The sequence below is a fragment of the Chrysochloris asiatica genome, unplaced genomic scaffold (assembly GCF_000296735.1).
Source record: "Chrysochloris asiatica unplaced genomic scaffold, ChrAsi1.0 scaffold00107, whole genome shotgun sequence".
In the NCBI taxonomy this organism is placed as follows: domain Eukaryota; kingdom Metazoa; phylum Chordata; class Mammalia; order Afrosoricida; family Chrysochloridae; genus Chrysochloris; species Chrysochloris asiatica.
The window spans coordinates 9,135,609-9,156,912 of NW_006408625.1; the positions used below are offsets into that span (position 1 = coordinate 9,135,609).

The 21,304-nt window shown below is 43.7% G+C and overlaps 1 protein-coding gene across 3 annotated transcripts in view; it reads left to right on the forward strand.

Annotated features, from left to right (window-relative positions):
- The window catches only part of PKNOX2 (PBX/knotted 1 homeobox 2), a 135,025-nt gene that overhangs the window by 77,633 nt on the left and 36,088 nt on the right, over positions 1–21,304 (forward strand). For all 3 annotated transcript variants that reach the window (XM_006867659.1, XM_006867658.1, XM_006867660.1), the window contains one exon: positions 7,858–8,046. In XM_006867659.1, coding sequence (XP_006867721.1) covers positions 7,858–8,046 — 189 coding nt within the window. The remainder of the gene's footprint in view (positions 1–7,857; positions 8,047–21,304) is intronic.

Here is a 21,304-nt window from a genome sequence, read left to right on the forward strand (position 1 = left end):
CGGAGAGAACAATCGCTGGAGAAGGATGTCATGCTGGGTAAGGTGGAGGGTCAGAGAAAAAGAGGAAGACCCCCAACGAGATGGATCAGCCAGGTGACATCATTGATGGCATCAAGTGTGGCGGCGTTAATGAGGTTGGCCCAGGATCAGACATTGTTTCATTCTGCTGTGCATGGGGTCGCTATGAGTCGCTTCTGACTCGATGGCACCTGACAACAACAACAACAACAACATATGTATCAAAAGACTTCACCAGAAGAGTAAAAAAGGAACCCACAGAATGGAAAAAATTCTTTTGCAATGACACACCAGACAAGGGACTCATTTCTAAAATATATAGGAAACTACAACAACTCTACAAGAAAAAGACAAATAACCCAATTAAAAACTGGGCCCAGGACTTAAACAGACACTTCATCAAGGAGGAGATCCAGGCAGCCAACAAACATATGAAGACATGTTCATGATAACTAGCCATTAGAGAGATGTAAATCAAAACAACAATGAGATATCATCTCATACCAGCAATAAGAGCAAAGATCAAAAAAGTAGAGGACAATGAATGCTGGCAGGGATGTGGAGAGACTGCAATACTCCTGCATTGCTCGTGGGATTGCAAAATGGTCCAACCTCTCTGGAAAGCAATATGGTGCTTCCTCAGAAGGTTGGAGATAGAAATCCTTATGATCTAGCAATTCCTCTACTTGGTATTTACCCACAAGAAATATGAGCCATAACCAAGTAGATATATGCACACCAATGTTCATAGCAGCACTATTTAGAATAGTAAAAAGATGGAGACAGTCTAAGTACCCATCAATTGAAGAATTGCTAAACAAACTGTGGTACATACATACGATGGAATATTATGCAACCTTGAAGAATAACATGGAAGCTGCAATCCACTGCATAACATGGATGAACCTTGAGGACATTATGTTGAGTGAAATCAGTCAGTCACAAAAGGAGAAACACTGCATAGGACCACTACTGTAAAAGACTAAGAAACAGAACCAATACTAAAGGGGGCGGGGAGGATTCTTTGTTGGTTACCAGGATATGGTGGGTGAGGTGAGAGGAGGGAGGGGAAGGTGGACCACAGGGCAGAGAATAGACACAGGATAGTTTGGGTGCTAGGGAGGGGAGAAATACACAAGAAGTGGGAGGGGAATGTAAGAACTAAGCAGACGGTAAAACAATTAGGCAGGTTTGCATGAGCTAAGTGGGACAGGTAAATAATGATGTATGCACAACCTTGGAACAACAGGGCTCTGGGATACAGAGATGAGTCATGGTTGGAATGGGCAAAATAATGTTAAGATGCTTGGCTGTCTTTTGAATCTTGGTTTCCCTGGCATACCATTATTAAATAGATACTTGAGGGGGAGAGAAAGGAATAGCCAGAAATATCACCATAGAAAGCTTGTAAGTCCATCTTCTGCCTATAACTGATTGGAATACTTAAAATGGGGATGCAATGTGCCCAGTGAAGGAGGCTTCCTGCAGAGGCTCTGCATTACATAATACCATAGGTGGAAGCCTGAACCGCATCCAGAATCTTCTGAGGTGGGAAATTTCCACTGGAAAGGACAAGCAGACCAGCTTGGAGCAGCTAGAAGAACAGAAGATACTTCTTGAAAGAAAGACCGACAGGAAAAATACAAAACAATAGAGGCAGTCCGACTGATTACTACAAGAACAAGGAAGTTGCTTGCCCAGGAGACATCAAGGTAAGTGGTCAGGTCCCCTCAGTGTAAACCCCTTCCAAGACTAAGACTCAGTGGGAATATACACTCTGATTGGTGACCACGTTCGTCACAGATAAGGGGAAGTGAGGGAAAAACAGCAATGAACCTGTGAGCTAAGCCCTACAACGTTCAATAGACTCCTGTGAACCTGAGTAGAGACCTGGTTAGCCAGCATTGTGGCAAGACCTAGGGACTCTTGGGCCCAGAGTCAGTGACATAGCCACAGAGTACCAGAGTGGAGAGTGAAGCATCCAGCTGATAAGAAGAGAGGGCGTGTGCACAAGAGCACCCACACTTGCAGATAATACCCACTTGACCTGGCTTCAATGACTGCATGATCAGTACTCAACTAGAAGAAGAAAGAAGAGGATAAAAAGAGTACTCTGATACAATTTGATGAACTTGACCTACACCTATGGATGCAGTAGCTCAAAAGAGGGAACAAATCTTTACAGCGAGGATCATTCCCACCCCCTCCATACACAGAGTAGATAGGGATGGGCAACCTGGACATTGGCTATACAAAATGGGGAGCTACAAAGGCAAGAAATGACTGGCTTACAAGCTTTCATAAAGGAACCTAGATCCAGAGGGCATGAAGGAAGGTAGAATCTCCACTAAGTAGTATCCAATCTGTCTGGGTGGAGCTGATGAAAGGAGATGCAGATAGGTCTCTTGTGATACAATAGTGAATAATTGTTAACAGGACTGATTGCGAGGGTTGGAAATATAAAGGTAGACATTTTATAGCAAAAGGAGCGGAGTTATTGACTTTGCAGTCTAGGAGCGGAGGTCCCTGGGAGACGAGCGTAGAGCGGGACCCTACCCAGAGAAGCAGTGGTGCCAGAGATGGAGGCAGAGATGATGACATAGAGAGATGGAGTGGCTAGGAACGTTAGACCCAGAAAGGGAGAAGAGGCTGTGTGACCAGGGGACAAGCTTGCACGGTTGGTTGATGATGCATGAAGATGATTGTAATCATGGTAATTAAATGATATGTGATAGGATGAATATAAAGCTAATGTTCTCCCATGTAAACTATCACATAATTCACAATAAAACATAAAGAAATGTTGTTTTGATTGGAGGTAGTAGAAGCTCTTGGTGCCAACAGAAGGCTGGATGAACTAAATTAATTCATACTTTATGGCAGGAGAAATTTGGGTTGAATGAAAGAAAGAGCTCTGTACTCAGTAGAGTGAGAGAACGCAGAGATCCTATGGCTGTAAGTTTCTGACCTGAAGAGCTTCAGGAAGAGCAGTGTCCTGGAGAGTCTGGACCATCCACTCACCTAGAAATTGGCCAACATCATCTCCAGAGGCTCCTCCTAGCACTGTCAGTGAATTGAGGACAGAAGTCCTGGCAATGTTCAAAAAATCAGAAAATGGAAGGGGTCTGACCATCCCATTGTCTTTTACACATGAGAAAGCAGACAACCATGCCAACGAGGGCTTCTGACTCCTGGTGACCAGGCCAGGAGTGAGAGACAGCTGAGTGGGACAACATTACTTGGGAGGGTTTCAGAATGTATAATGTTTAAACTGTGATGTTCTGAAAATGATTTGATTTCTCAGCAACACTGTACTTCCCTGTCACTGAACTGCTTTCCCTCAAAACTATTCATACTTTACATTACTGCTTTCTTCATCTACATAAATCCTGAGAATGAATACAGGGCGAAGCAACACAAATCTAAGTGAAAGGCAACCTGGCTTCATATTTGAGTTTTGTCACTTAGCAACTGTGTGACATTAAGCAAATCAATTTTAGTATCTCTAGACTTCATTTCTTCAACTGTACATCAGACAGTAAAAATACCTACTTTCATAAGTGATTGTGTTGGGGAAATGGGATTTAGTAAGAATCAGAAATACTTGGGTGTTGTTATTAATCAATCAACAAGTATTTATTAAGTACCTTAGATCATAGTGATGTCTCTGAGAAACATAAAACAAGATTTTCATGACTAAAGCCAACTAGAAAACTTAGGCAAGGGCAAATATTTATTACATACCTAATTTCATTTTTTGGTCAAATAATCCATTCCACTCTTCTCTTCTTTGCCTGGGCCAGCCCAGTGTCCATCAATCTCAGTCCCATGGCAGGAGCTGTTGGGGGCACTCCCTCAGGACAGGACCTGGCACACTACATGAAGACTTTGAATTCTTAGGTTTTGTCTTTGAGTGACAGTCTAGTTAAGTAATCCAAGAAGCCTTAATTGAGCATAATCCTTACCATCAAACCTAAAATTTAGCACTAATTTCAATTAGGAGATCCACAATCCCAATGTGGGTCCCCTGGAGTGGTACTGCAGCGTAATGCACTGGAATGCAAGGTCAGTTTGAACCTCAAGGTTGGCAGTTCAAGCTCACCAGCCACTCATTGGAAACCCTTTGCAGGGTCACTATGAGCCGGAACCGACTCGATGGCACTTCACATCAACAACTGAAATTTTCGTGAGGCTCATAAAGGGATATGGCACTGGCTTCCAGACACACAGCTCGCACATCTCATAGTCAAAATGCTTTGGCAGAAACTCCCTTCCTTGTTTCAATCCCCTTTTATACTTCTCGAACACTAAAGCTGGTGAGAGTGTGATTAAAAAGGGATTCTCATATATTTCCAGGATCAACATAAATGGGTATCAGAAGGTAGTAATTCCTCCCCACTTTTTAAACTTTTTATTTTGATAAGAGTTTAGATTTACATGCAGTGGTAAGCATTAATACAAAGAGATCCTGATTCCCTCCACCCAACCCCAACCAAACCCACTACTGTTGAGTTCCTTCCGACTCATAATGACCATACAGGCTAGAGCAGAACTGCTCAGTAGGGTTTCTGAGTTCATAAACCTTTACAGATACTAATTGCCATGGCTTCCTCTTTTGGAGCGGCTGGTGGGTTCAAACCATTGACATTTAGTTAGCAGTCAAACATTCTAAATGCTACACCACCAGGTCTCCTGTACTTCACCCAGTTTCCCCTAATGGTAACATCTTACAAGACCATAGCCCAATCTGCCAGCCAGGAAATTAACAGTAATACAACCCACCCACCTTATTCAGGTTTTGCCACTTTTACATGCACATGTGTGTGTGTTTAGTTCTTTGCAATTTTATCACATATATTGAAGAACAATTCTTCCCTTCCTCCTCTCCTCTCTTATTTCTAACAACCACTAAAGATGCAGAACAGTTCTTCCCTTCCTCCTCTCCTCTCTTATTTCTAACAACCACTAATCTGTCCATCTCTATAGTTTTGCCATTGCAAGAACGGGATGGAATCCTTTTAGACTGACTTTTTTTCTCCCAGCATTATTCCAAGTAATACTTGAATGGACGTGCCATAGTTTGTGTAACCATCCCACCATTAAAGGGTGTTTGAGCTGTTTCCAGTTTTAGGCTATTACTAATAAAGCTGCTCTAAACATTTATGTGCAGGTTTTTTGTGTGACCATATGTTTTTATTTATACGGTGGCTCCATATGATAAGCAGTGGACTGCAAACCATAAGGTCTGCAGTTCGAGCCTGCCCACAACTCCATGGGAAAAAGATGACGCTTTCTGCTCCCGAGATTTAAAGCCTTGGAAAACCTATTGAGGGTCACTATGACTCAGAACTGACTTGACAGCATATAACAGCAGCAACAAATATGTTTTTATTTCTCTTGGATAAATGCTCGAGTCCAATTCTTGGGTTGTATGGGGAGGGAGTCCTAGTGTGGCATTGTAGTGTGGCACTGGACTCTTAACTGCAAGGTCAGTGGTTCAAACCCACCAGGTGCTCCTCAGAAGTCATATACAGGGTCTCGATGAGTCAGAACTGACTCCACGGCACTTAACAATAATAACAATGGTGAGCATGTTTAATTTTGCAAGAAACTGCCATATTGTTTTCCAGAGTGACTTCCATTTTACATTCCCACTAGTGCTGTCTGAGCAATTCAGTTTGCATTTCCTCACTAGTATTTTGCATTATTGCTACTTGTTATTTGGCAAATCTGATAGGTGTATAGTAATAACTCATTGTAGTTTTCATTTGTATTTCCTTCATGACTTATGACATTGAACATCTTTTCATGTGCTTGTCTGCCATCTGTATAGCCTCTTCCATGAAAAAAATTATATCTTTTGCCCAGGTTCTAATTAAGCTGTTTGTTATTTTACTGTTGACTTTTGAGAGTTCTTTATATATTCTAAGTATAAGTCCTTTGTTAGATAAATGGTTTGCAAATATTTTCTCCCCATTTGTAGTTTGCCTTTTCATCATCTTCACGCAGTCCTTCTCACAGCAAACATTTCTAATTTTGATGAAATCCCATTTCCTTTTATGGGTTGTGCTTCTGGTACCCAGTCCAAACTTCTTTATTTAGCCCTAGGTTCTGAAGATTGCCTCCTATTTTTTCCTAAAAGTATTTTGGTTTTTGCTTTACATTTAGGTATTTACATTTAGGCCCTTGAGCCAATTGTAATTAAATTTTGTATAAGGTGTGAGATTTAAATTGAGGTTCTTTTTTTGCTTGTGAATGTCCAGTTGCTCCAGCATCATTGGAACAACTTTCATTTGAAAAACAATATGGCAATGCTCATCATAAACCAGAAAAATGCTCATAGCTTTTCTCCCATTACTTCTGGGGATTCATCCTAAGGAAATAATGTACAAACACAGATAAAATCTGGAACCTTGGAAAGCCGTCACTACAATTTTTCTAAACTTGAACAATTGTAGTTCATCTAAAGGCCCAGCAGTAGCATACTGGCTAATAAGTGGAACTCATTCAACAGATACCAAGTTGTAGGGAGGTCACTGCTGAAGTACAGGAAGTGGACATCATTTCTGCATTCTAGAAGACAGTCGACTAAAAGGGAGATGTGAAAAGACAATTCTGCCATGTAGAAATAATACGCTTGATAAACTAAAGAAAAAAAAACACAAAACAAAACTTACAGGTTTGTTGAAATAATTGTATGAGGTAAATGTACATAATAGCATGTGTGAAGTACTAAACAAACATAAGGAAGCTTACGATCAGCTTCCTTATTAAAACAATGTTAAAATATATGTATATGAAAAAGACCAAAAGCAAACAAACAAAATCATTCTTTTAGAATGGGATCAAGGGCAGTTTTTGTTTTTTCTATCCCCGTACTTTCCATACCTCTCACTGCATTGTTTTCTTTTTATAATAATAAAAAGAAAAGCTTCCATTGAGAAATAGCTTCTTGACACAAAAGGGTTAGGAATGTCCCTTTGAAGAGGTGACAGGCACACAGATGACACTCCAAAGGGCACAGAAAAGGCCACAAAAGATAGTTAAGTCTCCCAACTCCAAGATAAATCATGCTGGATTATTCAGTCAGTCAGCAAGTATTGACAACACAAGGTAACCTGTGTCACATGAAGTACTTAGAATATACAGTCCCTGACCTCTTGGTGTACTTACAAGACACTGATCTCAAGCTTCCTTGTGTTTGTTTAGTACTTTACACATGCTATTATGTACATTTTCCTCATACAATTATCTCAATAAACCTGTAAAGTTGTTAGGGAAGGCATCATTATCTTTTTTTCATCTGTTTTTTATTCATTTGTCAGATGTTAAGGTGTAGGGTCCTGGTGTGGATATTGTCAGATGTTAAGGTCCTGCTATAGGATAAGCACTGGACTGCTAACCACAGGTTGGCAGTTCAAACCCACCAACCGTACCTTGGAAACACTACACAGGGTCACTCTGAGTCGGAACTGACTGGACAGCACTCAAAAACAAGGTACAGAGAACTTAAAAAACCCAAGGTCACACAGATAACGAATGGCAGGCCTTGGGTTGGAGACTTGGCTTTCTGTCTCTAAGGCCAGTGCAGTGCTCAGAGCACTACAACTGCCTTAGTAACAGCTGTGAAATAAGCAGGCTCAGAGCAGGTAGCCACAATCAAAATGTAAAAGATGTTAGATGTTAGAAAGCAAGTATCTAATGTCAAAGAGTGGTGGTACAGAGAGGTTGGGCAGAAGCCAGGCCTCCTCTCCCATGGTGTACTTGGGCCTAGGGGTTGAGGTAATGAGGGATGTGTGACATGAACAGCTGGACTCACCTCTAACTTCCTCTCCCCAGATGGTGAAGGCAATTCAGGTGCTGAGAATCCACCTGCTGGAGTTGGAGAAAGTCAATGAACTCTGCAAGGATTTTTGTAACCGTTATATCACCTGCCTCAAAACCAAGATGCACAGTGATAACCTGCTCAGGAATGACCTTGGGGGGCCCTACTCCCCTAACCAACCCTCCATAAACCTACACTCACAGGTAACACATTGGGCTGGGCTCTATCTCCTAAGCCAGGCTCCTCAGCCAGGTGGGTAGGAATATCGAGAGGTCCCCTGGTGACCTAGGAAAAGGAATTTGACTCTCTGTACCTTTAACCATGAGTACCCTCCTCTGATCAGCTCCTATTTGTCCATGTGCACAGTTCCTTCTTTTTGCCCAAACTAGACCATGCTAGGTGTCATTCATCCCTGGAAGATGGCCATAGCTGATAAGGACAGTATCCAAAGGGATTCTTAAAATTCCTACAATGACTTTTTGGCCCAAAATATCTAAAGAAGGTTAGGAGATGGAAAGCTTTCCTAGAGAATGGGGCAGATACAGAGCTGAGAATGGACCCAGACATCCTGACCCAACTGAATTCACAAGATGGCCTGCTGAGCAACCTGTGCTCCTAGGTTTGGGAAACGTGGCCATTCCCTGAATCCTACCCACCTATCAGATAAAGACAGCTTCCCTAGGCCAACTACCCCTGACTGTTCACCAGTTGCTCTTCTTACCCTGGCCCATCTGCCTCCCTACAGTTCAGGGTCACTGTAATTGTCACTTCATGTCACCTCCCTTTTAAGATTCACCTGCCACCTTCAGTCTGAGAACTGAGAAATGAAGAAACGGTAGCTACATTTTCTACCCTAGCATCTGTTCTCTCCTTGGCAGAATATTTTCTCCAAACCTACTAAGAAAGCAACTTTTTCACCAAGGCATTGGTGTCTACATGAGCTATAGCCTTGCCACTTTGTTCCCTCCCATTGAGTTCTAGCCTTTACTTCACACCCAGAACAGAGATGTGGAGGTTGACAGGAACTTATTGTTTTCACCTCTTCTCATGAGACAACTGGGCTTGGGAGAAGGGTAAATTTTATAAGAATGTATGACAAGAGATGATAGAAGTGTGTCTGAGCAAAGATGTGCCATTTTTATCCCTAGGTTTTTTAGGTCTCTAGCTCCCAGGGTAAGGAGCTCTGGTACTGTAGTGGTTATGAAGCGGGCTGCTAACCTCAGGGCCAGCAGTTCAAAACTACCAGCTTTTCTGCTCTCATAAAGATTTACAGCCTTGGAAACCCTGTACAGGGTTGCTATGAGTCAGAATCGACTCCACGGCACATAGCAACAACAAGCTTCTAGGGTACAAATAGTTAACTGATTCAGCTGCTAAGCCAGAGTTTGGCAGGTCTCTGGTAGCGTAGTGGTTACGAATCGGCCTGCGAACCTTAAGGTCAGTGGTTCGAAACTACCAGCCGCTCCGCGGGAGAAAGATGAGGCTTTCTACTCCCGTAAGGATTTACACCCTCGGAAACCCTGTACAGGGTCGCTATGGGTCGGCTCCGACTCGAAGGCACTTAACAACAACAACAATTCCACCTAGAGATGTCTCAGGGAAAAAGGCCTAGTGATCTCCTTCTGAAAATATCAACTATAGGAAACCCATTGGAGCAGAGTTCTACTCTAAGGTACATAGGTTCACCATGAGTCAGAGTCAACTCAGTGACAACTGGTTGGGTTTGTTTGTTTAGGTTTTATTTTTGTTGTTGTTTGTTTGTTTTTGAACACATCATCTGTCTCTTCAGGTTGGATAGAGACAGGGACAGGATAACAACAAACACAGAAGATATACTCAGTATACCAACCCCACCCCAAAGGGATCTCTGTGGACTTGTAGTGGACATGGTGTGAGGAGTACTGCCTGAGACACAGGGCATGAAGTTTATTTCCTCTTCCTATAGCTTGAAATCAGCAAATCACTTTATTACAGATCTAAAAACATCGGCCCAGGCTTCTGCTTGCTAATATTCTCTTGAAATAGACTCATTCCTTTAGAGTTTTATTGTACTTTCCCTTATGATCAAAATTAGCAAGAAACTTGCATAAAAGAGGACAATAATTGCTCAACGAGCATCTCGTTTGTAATTTATTAGTTTCTATTATTGTGGGTTTCCATGGCAACGAAGCGCAGTCCCAGTGATGGGAGAGATGCAAGATAGGCGCGGAGGAGGCTGTGAGGCCTCACCAAATGGAGATGCACATTTTTATCAGTAATTTTCATGAAAATAATAAGTGAGGAGTTAATGAGATGGAAAGCCATCCTGTGGCTATTGTGCATTTTTTTTAAGTGTTGATCTAATTAGAATGCATCGGTCAGGAAAAGTAATGAGGATTTAGTGCCTCACAGAGATGTGAGGATCATATCAGAAAATTAGCACAAGTCTTTGGAAATAATCAGGTCCTTGGAGAGGCACTGTATTTCCCCTCCTGGGCTATCCAACTTTACCTTGAGCTTTAGAGTTGGGGGTGTGCCTGGGTGGTGGGGAAAGCAAAAGAGGGAGAACAGTTAGTAGCCCTAGTGGCCCCAGAGGGCTGGGGGTACAAAACTGACAAGTTGGGTAGATGAAACAGGGTCACTGGAGATGAAGGGTTTGTAGAAAAGGAAAGAATGGACTCTGGGTGGTCAAGGGCTCAGCGATGCCATCTGCAAAACTCAGTACTCCTGGGGAAGCCCAGTACTCAGGGTCTCTTTGCTGTGAGGAAAGAGAACAGCCTTTGATTCCTATCATTGTATAGAACCAGTCTCTGCCAAGTGTGAAGCTGACACTGCAAAAAGACCTCTGATGTGCTTCTAAAGAGGAGCCCAGACAATCAAGCAAATACAAAGACATCAAGAAAGGGAGGAAAAGACTTGCCAAGTTATTCCTACTTGGTAGTTCTCAAACTTCCCTCTTCATTTTCTCTGACTGCCACCACCTACTTTAGGCATCAGTGAGTAAATAAGGAAATGACACACAAGCTGCTGTAATAGATTTCCAACTTACTCTTACACACCTGTCTTCTCCGTCAACCCCTCAGCCCTCCTACATACACACACACGCATGCATGCATGCATGTACAAACACACATGTGTGCACACACATTCCTATTAAACCTCTGGTACTGAATTTATCTTCCATAAATTCTGTTCATGCTCTTCACCTACTCAAAAACCCGGATTAGTCCCCAGAGTTTTCTTTGTTTTTTTTTCACCTGACATTCAAGGCCCTCCTAGATCTGGCCCAGCTGCCTCAGAAAATCTGACTGCTTGTGGTGTATCACCTCGGCATCTCTACAAGACCAAGTGTAGCCTCTTCTCTAAGTGCAGTAACAATGCTTCTCTTCCTGGGGGACTCCCCAGCTTCCCATCCATAACGGAGTGTCCTTTCTCTATACTAACTGCTGGAACACTTTGAGCCATTTATTTACATGTTAAATTTCACATATTGCTTTACATTAGTTTACATACATTTCAATTTCTTCTTTTAGCTAATAATATATAAAATGCTGCCTTAGTTTAATTGAAATGGTATTTTATGTATTATTATATCCCAAACGCAAGGTGGCTTACCACTAGGTCTTGTGCATAATAGGTCAGTAAACATTTATTGATAAAAGCAATGTAGTGAGAAAGATGTAAAGAGACAGAACAGTGGTAGCAAGAGGAAACCAAAGGAGGACAGGAGAAATAGGGAGAAAGATAAAGGGTCAACATTCAAGAAGAAGGGGGAGACAGGCTTAACAACTGGAGAAGAAGAGAAACAAAGAGAAAGAGTCAGGAAGAGATGCAGACCTCAGGAAAGGGAGGTGAAGCTGAAGAAAGACTAAGGCAGAGAAAGGGGGAGGTGGGAAAGCAGCAGCAATAGTGAGTTGATGAAAAAGGTGGGATGGCAAGATGGGTGTAAGGGCAAGTGGACAGTCTGGGGTATGTGGAGGAAAAGGAGGTGAGCAAGATGCACCATACGCTGTCTTCACCCTCATTCCCAGGCCAGACTCCTGTCACTGTCTCACTGAAGAAGGGGTGGGGTCCAGCATGAACTCTTCCAGGAAGGAGAGACTGTGAGAGTGTGTGTCCCCTGGGGTTGCCAAGGAGTGAGCACCAGAGACTTCTCAGTGTAGGAGACAGGCCTTGGGTCAAGGCATGGGTGCCTGTGTGAGAGATGTGTGTGTGTGTGTGTGTGTGTGTGTGTGTGTATGCATACGCATTCGCCATGGTTCAACCTTAATCCCCCCAGCCTGAAATAGCCGCACTGAGCTCCAGACTGGCCCAGGGAGGGGTGTCTCTCCTCTGGAACTTGATCTTCTGGATCAACATTCCAGTCGCCTGTCAGCTTTGTTGCACACTGCTGGCTCATGTTTTTCCCAATGTTTTAATCATTCAGCCTTGTGTTGCAAAGTGGGAGACATTTTTTGTTTTTCTAATTGCTACCCCCAGATACCTACCATGCTGTATCCAGCACTATGGAGTCTGGGCATATTCCCTGCTCAGCCTTCCATTTCTGTATGTGAGTTTCTATGAGAGTAGATGGAGCTGGAGAGTGGGGAGACAACCTCTACCAGGCAGGAGAACTAAAATAGAGTTCCCAAGGACTTGGGCCAATCCTGATTCTTTCCACCTGCTCAGGAAGCCATCTGGTACTGCCTACGTCCAATAGCACCCAGGGTTCCTAACCTTTCTGGCCCAGTCTTCTTACAAGGGCAGTGTCTTTATTCTAGACCCCACTCTAGAGTTTCTTGTCTTTAACTGTAGAACATGCATTAAGCCATTCCCCCAGAGGGGAATGACTCCTGCCTGTCTCACCTATTAATTTTCCCTGAAATTAATCCCTCTTTCTCCATGGAGATTTAAGCCTCAACTCCAATTCACAGTAAATGCAACTGAGCTGTGGCTCTCATTCCATTGTCAAGCATTTTGGGGCACATAGCATAGTAGTTACAAATCGGACCGCTAACTTCAGGGTCAGCAGTTCGAAACCACAAGCTGTTCTTGGGGGAGAAAGCTGAGGCTTTCTGCTCCCATAAAGATTTACAGCCTCAGAAGCCCTGTACAGGTTCGCTATGAGTCGGAACTGACTCCACAGCACATAACAACAACAACAAATTGTATAGCACTGTGCTAGGTTCTGTGAGAGCATAAGTAAAATGTCCAGGTGGAGCTCCCAATCTCAGTGGAAGGAAGCTGTAAGACACACATGGAGATGCTAAGACAGGGAGAAGAACTACAACAACTACAGGAAGAGGGTCTGGTACATCTTTGTTCTTCCCTAAGAGAATGCCCAGGCCCCAGACCTGGTGTACAGGACCTTATAGTCAGGCTCTGTTCCTGCCCAGAGACAGGATGAACAAACCTCAGCATGGACTTGAGTAGGCCAGCAGGAGTTTGCCTATTATGATTTGAGAAGTTGTAGATTCATTGGCCATGGGAGAACTTATTGGAGGAGAGGGTATTTCAGGCAAGTTTGGGGGAAGCTAGTAGCCTATTTGAAGCCTTGGTGTGGCACTGCAGGATAATGTGCGGGTCCACAGGTTGGTTTGAACCTCAAGGTCGGTAGTTCAACCCATCAGCCTCAGAAACCCTATACAGGGTGCTTTGAGTCAGAACCAAAATGATGGCACTTAACAGCAAGTAGTCTATTTGGCAACATTAAGGGTGTGTGTTCCTAGTATACAGAGAAGGCAAGGAACACAGACAGCTTTTCTGAACCCTCTGGGATGTTTCAAATCACTGGAAGGAAGGAGATGTGGTAGAGGGTAGAGAATTTGTTCATGAGTCATGCATCTACCCAAGCATGCATTGAGCACAGCTGAGTTCCAAAAATATATAAATGGATGTGGCACAGTCTCTGGCCGCAAAATGTAATGATGGAGTATCTTATAGCCACATGGGATCTGAGGTGTTTGGTAATTAACTGGTAAATATTTTTATAGTGGGGAACATAATGAAGTAACGGCTGGAGACAAATTGGAGATAAATTAATAGAATGGCCACATTTTGTATTACTCAAAGAAGAACTGAAAGAAAAGGGAGAAAGTCAACATTTACTGAGCTTCCCTATGTTTCAAACTAGGAATCCTGGTGGTGCAGTGGATTAAGCATTAATCACAAGGGTTTTGGTTCAAAGTTACCCACTGCTCTTCAGGAGACAGATGAGACTGTCTGCTCACAGATTTATAGTTTTGGAAACGTTAAGTAGCAGTTCCACTCTGTCCTATACTGTCACTGTAAGTCAGAATTAACTCAGTGGCAGTGGGTTTTGGTGAGTTTATGTCTCAAACATTGGACTTGGTGTCTTAACAATCTTATTTACTCTTCACAAGGCTGCAAGATACATATTATTTTCTCCATTTTATACCCAAAGAAAGAAACTCAAAAATTAAGACCCTGACTGAAGATCACACACAAGTGGTAGAGTTTGGGATAGTTACTTCACAGCCTATTTTCTTTTTACTACATCTGGACACTTTCTGTGTACGACACAGAGAAAGAATGAATACCAGTGATCCTGAACTCAGGTCATGGGGAAGGAACTGACCTTGTAATTCAGGAATGTAGGGACTAGAGAAGAAGGAACCAGGTATTGGGAAGGAAGAATTTGGATTTGCTAATAAAATGAAAGTAAGGAGATGAGAGGTACAAAGTGAACACAATTCTGAGGTTCTGGGCATAGCACACCAGCTGGGCTATTCCATACCAGGATCAGAAAAAGACAAGTTAAACATCCCTATCTGGCAAAGGAAAGTAGTGGTTACGAGTCGGGCTGCTAGCCTCAAGGTCAGCTACTCAAAATTACCAGTGTTTCCTCGGGAGAAAGATGAAGCTTTCTTCTCCCATAAAGATTGCAGCCTCAGAAACCTATACAAGATCACCAGGAGTTTTGCACTTTCTGGATTGGAAGGGGTTCAAATGATGGGGGTCAGTCACTTTAGCCAAGCCCCTAGAGGTTCTTCCCAGCAGCCAAGCATCCTAAGGGTTTGGCTACTGAGTTTCAAAGCAGGGTGGGTTAGGGAGAGGTGGCCTACTACCTTGAAGGATGGAGTCCTGGTGTGGCGCTGTACAGTAAGCTCTATACTGATAACCACAACATTGATAGTTCAAACCCACCAGCTGCTCCTCAGAAACGCTATTCAGGGTCACTATGAATCGGAACCTACTCAAGGTCACTTAACAATAATTACCATTTGCATGGAAAGGGGATGCCATCAAACCAAAGTGGCTGGGAGGTGAGTTCAGGGAACCATGTCATGATGTGTGGCTCCTGCTATAGGTATCAAAGCTTTCCCTCTGCCAGTCCTTAGCCCCCAGCTCTCCAGCCCAGGGGTCAGGAGACTAAGAAGGTTGTTGTTCCTGCCAGGCTACTGAAACCTTAGCAATTCTTTTCTTTCAAAAAGCTATGTTCCTTAAGAGCAGCAGCTGCAACTTGTTCCCACAGGCCAGAACTACTTTCCCTTGAGACTAAAGGCCCCCATAGGAGTAGAGCAAGGACAGGACGGGATTAGGTGACTTGTTTACATGTGCTTAGTTTTCCTAACTTTGGGAACCCAGCTTTTCCTGCCATAAGACAGGAGCTCTGCCAGAATAGAGGGAAGCTGCCAGGAATGGCGCCTGGGGACAGGTGCAACCTCCCCAGCAGGCACACATGCACATACACACAATCCCAGGTCAAGCCTCCTGGTCGTCAGATCACATATTGACTGAGCACATACCATGCACTAAAAACCAAAGAAAGACCCCCACCTTTCCTCAAAAACCCTACAATCAAGCTAGAGAAAGAAGACACATAAGTAAGAAAGATCTGCTGTGTAGCCAGTGCCCAAGGCAGACAGGAAACATTAAAGGAGTCAGGGGGATGGGCCATGACCAGACCTTGGGTGGGTCAGAACAAGCTTCCCAGTGGAAGTGAGCCACTCAGAACAACCCCCACCCACCCAAAGCCCAAGCAAGTTAGCTGCCAAATCTGCCCTCCTTCTGAAAAGCTTGATGGAGGCTTTGGCGAGTATGATCTGCGCTGGTGGATCAGCAGAGACCCCTAGTGGCTTGGGGGTGGATGGCAAACAACTGGAGCCAGACTCAGCACTCCTTCAATTACTTCCACATACAACAACGTTGTTGTTCCTATAGTTCAGTGGCATCAAGTTGTTCCAACTCATAGCAATGCTGTATAGGGTGGAGTAGCTGGGTTTTAACTGTCAACCTTGCAGTTTAGCAGTCTAATGTTTATCCTACAAAGGCACAACTGTATTCCAACAGTACATCCTGGGAATTGGCATTGGTTTTCTAAAATCCTTAATTAGAAAGACCTTTGCAAGGTCATCCAGTTCATGCTTCTGTCTCACAACCATTTTAGAGAGAGAAAAATTTCACCTATTTTTAAATCACCTAAAAGGGAATTTTTCTGTCATTTCTTTCCTTGACCCTTTCAGGACTTGCAGGACATTAAGTCTCCCCATGCCACTTATGTCCTGGTGTGGTGCTGTTAGTTAATGTGTCAGACTGTAAAGTCATTTGAACTGCAAGGTTGGTGGTTCAAGCTCACCAGCTGCTCCTTGGAAACGCTACACAGGGACGCTATGGGTTGGAGTTGACTTGGCAGCACTTAACAACAACAACAAATGCCACTTAAGCTCTTTCCCTACTAACAATAAAGAACAATCATGCACAAACAGGACACAACTTTTTCTAGATGAACGTCAAACCTTAGCAACAGAGTTAATAATCGTTGTTATTCCTCTGTGTCCTCCTCTGAAAGTAATCCCAGAGCCACTCACTTTGCTTAATAAGGTGTTCCTTGTTGAACAATTAAGCTTTGGGATAAAGTTCACCCAGTGCCATTGTGGTAGAGAAAGAACTGTTGGGCACAAGTAGTGAAGATATTGCTTCTTGTCATTGCCGTCAACTCGGTTCTGACCCACAGTGACTCTCTTTAGGGTTTCCGAGGAGCAGCTGGTGAGCTTGAACCACCAAACTTGAGGTTCAAACTGACTTTGCTGGACTTCAGCACATTAACCCACAGTATCACACCAGTACTCCCAAAGGCATTGTGGTTGGTTCTAAATCTGCTGCCTTCCCTTGCTCTGCAAATCTCTAAGAGATTCTTTGCCTTTAGGTGTCTCAAGGAAACAGCATACAAGGAACAGGCGTAGAACAAGGGAGCATGTCTGTGGAAGTCAGCCTCTTGGTTTCCCTCTGACTCCTATATTACTTGATCACGCACTAGTAAATGACTATCCCAGGAAACTCCTATTGAAATTTTCAACTTTTTGAACTATTTCCCCGGATACTACTAGACAGAAAAACTTCATGGGAGACCCCGCACTGTTGAGTCTGGATGGAATGGTTCCACTAGAGAAACGAGGAGTCACAGTCCTGGCTTCTGGGAGTTTCCAGAGGATTAGGGGCACCACTGCCATGTTCCTGATGAACAAGAAAGACAAAGAGCTCTTAGTCTGGATAACCAGCTCTCAGTCCCTGGTTTGTGGGCAATCCAAACAGGGATTTGGATACTGAAAAATGGCACTAAAACTGTACCACATGTACTTTTCACCTCTTTATGAGTGCTAAGGAACCTGGAAGGAAACAGCTTTATTTGGGTCTAGACAGAGCAGCATCCACCATGTCTGGAGTCTAATAAGCCCCAAGGGGAGCTGTCAAGAAGATAATAATGTGGTGTACTTAGCCAACAGCTTTTCCCAAGGTGTTTCCACTGCTGCCATAGTAGCTCCCTCCTGAGACAAGACCTGTAGCTTCTTTCCACAGATTCAGAGCCTATTGTCTCCATGCTACAGAGCTAGGGACTAGGGCTCAGCCTGAAACAGCTGCAAGATCACATCCAAGAGCTAGTTGGAGACAGGGACCATAGCTTAGAATTTGGAGCTCACTCTTAGCCCAGGAACATTCTAGGCAGAGAAACGGGAAAGAAGAGTACATAGGGAGAGGTGTGTAGTACTACAGCTTTGGGTGTATACTATAGCTCTTCTGTTACAAAGTAAAGAATTCAGAAGGTGTTAGGATTCTGGGACAGGATTTAAATTCTGTCTGTGCCTCTTTCTAGTGGAGTGGCCTTATCCAAGGATGAAAGAAAATAGGAAGCATTTATTGGGTGCCTAGGTGGAGGGTCAGAGAAAAAGAGGAAGACCCCCCAACAAGATGGATTAGCCAAGTGGCAGCATCAATGGACTCAAACATGGCAACAGTAGTGAGGTTGGCCCAGAATCAGGCAGTGTTTCGTTCTGCTGTGCATAAGGTCGCTATGGGTTGGTACCGACTCGATGGCACCTAACAGCAACAAGTCCACATACACATGTGAAAGCTGGACAGTGAATAAGGAAGACCGTAGAAGAATTAATGCTTTGAATTATGGTGTTGAAGGAGAATATTGAAAGTGCCATGGGCTGCCAAAAGAACCAACAGATATATGTTGGAAGAAGTGCAGTCAGTGTTCCTTGGAGGCCAGGATGGCCAAACTTCGTCTCTCATACTTTGGACATATTGTCAGGAGGGACCAGTTACTGGAGAAGGATATCATGTTTGGTAGGGTGAAGGGTCAGAGATAAAGAGGAAGTCCCCCAGTGAGATGGATTGGCCAAGTGGCAGCATCAATGGGCTCAAGCATGGCAACGATAGTGAGTTGGCCCAGGATCGGGCAGTGTTTTGTTCTGCCGTACATAAGGTCGCTATGAGTTGGTACCGACTCATACTTATACAACAAATCCTGGTATGGCACTATAGGATAAGCACTGGATTGCTAACCACATGGTTGTTGGTTCAAACCCACCAGTTGCTCCTCAATGGCACTTAACAATGGCACTCCTCAGAACTGACTCAATGGCACTTAACAACAACAGTGGGTAAATAGGTAGTTTTCAAACCCAGCTGATCTTGGAGTCCATCTGAGGGAGTTATTAAAAACATAGATTCCTGAGGGTCTTATTCAGTGACTTTGAGAATCTTTGTCTTAAAAATATCCCAGTGGTACTAATGCTCAGACAAGTTTATAAACCACAGCTTCAGCTCATGTTTACAAATGTAGGAGATGAATATCATTCCCCTGGACCTCAGGGAGGGCAAGGTTTCACTTCCTCTTTCTTACCATAGCTAAAGCGCCAGCCCTGGTCAATATCAGGTCTCTCCCCATGAAGTTTTCCACTCCATTCCTTTGCTGACATAACTCAGCAGCCTTTCTGCACCTCCCATCAAGATTCTTCAACCAAAGACACACAGTAGGGGGAGAAGGGTCTGATTTAAAATATAAATTGCTTTAGTTACTAGACAGGCAGGCTTGGAGGCTGCCCAAGCCACAAAGTAGAGACCCATCAAGAGTTTGAATAAGCAAATTAAATATTCAGGTGATATTTTAATGCTTGCCTTTGACCAGTAAAACTGTATGCTAGTGGCATCTCAAGGGACACATCTTGTATGTATTTTACTGGTTTAGCCTGTAGTTTTCAGATACTATTTTGGGGTTAAAAAAAAAAAAAGACTAGGACATTTTATGTGTAGAATTCTCAAAGGTCCCTAGCCAAAAAGGATCACTGCAACATGGATTATTTCAAACAAGAAATTATTGAAAAGTCATTTCCATTGGCTTTTGGAGGAATGCTATGAGGGTGCCCTTTCTGTTAAACATACCTTCCAAGCTTGCCTCAGCTTCAAATAATATTAGTACTGGTTTGTATCCTATGAGAATGGTTGGCTGTGATGTTGGAATGAGGAGAACTCAACCTTGGAGCAAACTAATACCTGAAAACAGACTTGAGAGCTCATGGATGTCAACACATTGTGTACACAAAGAGACTGTGCCCAGAGAAGTGACATGACCAAACAGACCTCTCTCCTCTGGTGTCCATGTTCCTCTGTATCCTGGGTTTCAGTTTTTTTGTGTTCACCTGGCTGTCAGAAACTGTTTATTGAACCCCGGTAGTGCTCTCCCTGTGGGATATATGGGAAGAGTTGTTATACCCTGCAGCCCAGGTCCTGGCACAGAGCGGGTGTTCAGTTCATTCTGGATGAAGGAGACCTATGACTGTTAACCAACTGTGTGACCTTGGACAAGTCATTTGTTGTTGTTAAATGATGTTGAGTTGGTTCCGACTCATTGTGCCCTGCATAGGGTTTCCGAAGAGCAGCTGGTGGGTTTGAACTGCCGGCTTTGTGGTTAGCAGTCTTGTGTTTATCCTACAGAGCCATATCTCTAAATATCAGGTCTTTCTCTTACATGAGGAAGTTGGATTTTAAGGGCCCTTCCAGTTCCAAGCTTCTAAATGTCAGATACCAACTAACCTGCATGTGCAAGAAGGCCAAGAATTATGTTCAAAGAACAAACCTTACTGGCTGGGAGGCTCTCATGGAGACCCAGAAAGAGGGCACCAAGACAAGAGCTGCCCCCTCTCTTGACCAAGATCATAGCAACAGATGTAAGCCAAGAATAGACGCCAGGTCTCTACTTCCTCACACACTGTCCCACTCATCCAGAAAAATCAGACCAACAGGCCTTGGGCACCAGGTAGGTAACTGGCTGCAGTTCCCCTAGAGCTGCTTAGTTATAGGAGATACATCTCCAACTCTGGACCAGGGACAGTTCAGGAGAAAAAGCAGCAGCTCTGGAGGAGATACCAAAGTGGATTTAATCAGCTGAATCAAGAAAGGTTTATAAATCAATGCCAGCTTCCACTCTTAGAGGCTGTGCCTGTCCACATCTGTCCACTGAGGCTGTGACACTTTTTCTTTGTCTATTGCTATAGGGTCACTAGGAGTCCTGTGGGGTGGTGCTGTGGATAAGCACTGGACTGCTAACCACAAGGTCAGCAGTTCAAACCTACCAGCTGCTCCTCAGAAACCCCATACAGGGTCGCTATGAGTTAGAACTGACTCAGTGGCACTTAACAACAACATAGAGTCACTGTGAGTCAGAATGTACTTGATGACAATGGGTTTGCCTTGGCTTATAGGTAGACAGAAAGTCATTGGTTCCAGGTGTCCTCCAAACACAGGTTTCTCCTTACCTCAAACTCTAGACTCCCCTGAGGGCTGACGGCTCCAGTTTCTTGCAGTACTGAGACAAATGTTAGAAAGTTAAGGATCTTCCTTTTCCATCTATTTAGGTTATTTCTGAGATATAGGCTAATGACAAAAGGCAGACCTCCAAACGCTTTTCCCTTTACACTTCACTCGATGCCTTTCTTGTTTCCTCCAAACAAGCCAAGGGATACCAACTTCTCATACACGTCCTTCCTTACAAGCTCGGAACACTCAACCACCAAAGATAGGCTCACAAGAATGACGTCTCCAGGGAGGGGATAAAAGAGAGGAGGGCTCATTATTTCTTCTCGGAGGCCTGTGGCCAAGCCTCCTTTCTCTGGTGTGAGAAGTCCCTCAACAAAAAGTCCAAGGACTTTCTTACCTCACTGTTAAAATAGAATGATGAAAGGCATATGCTGTCGG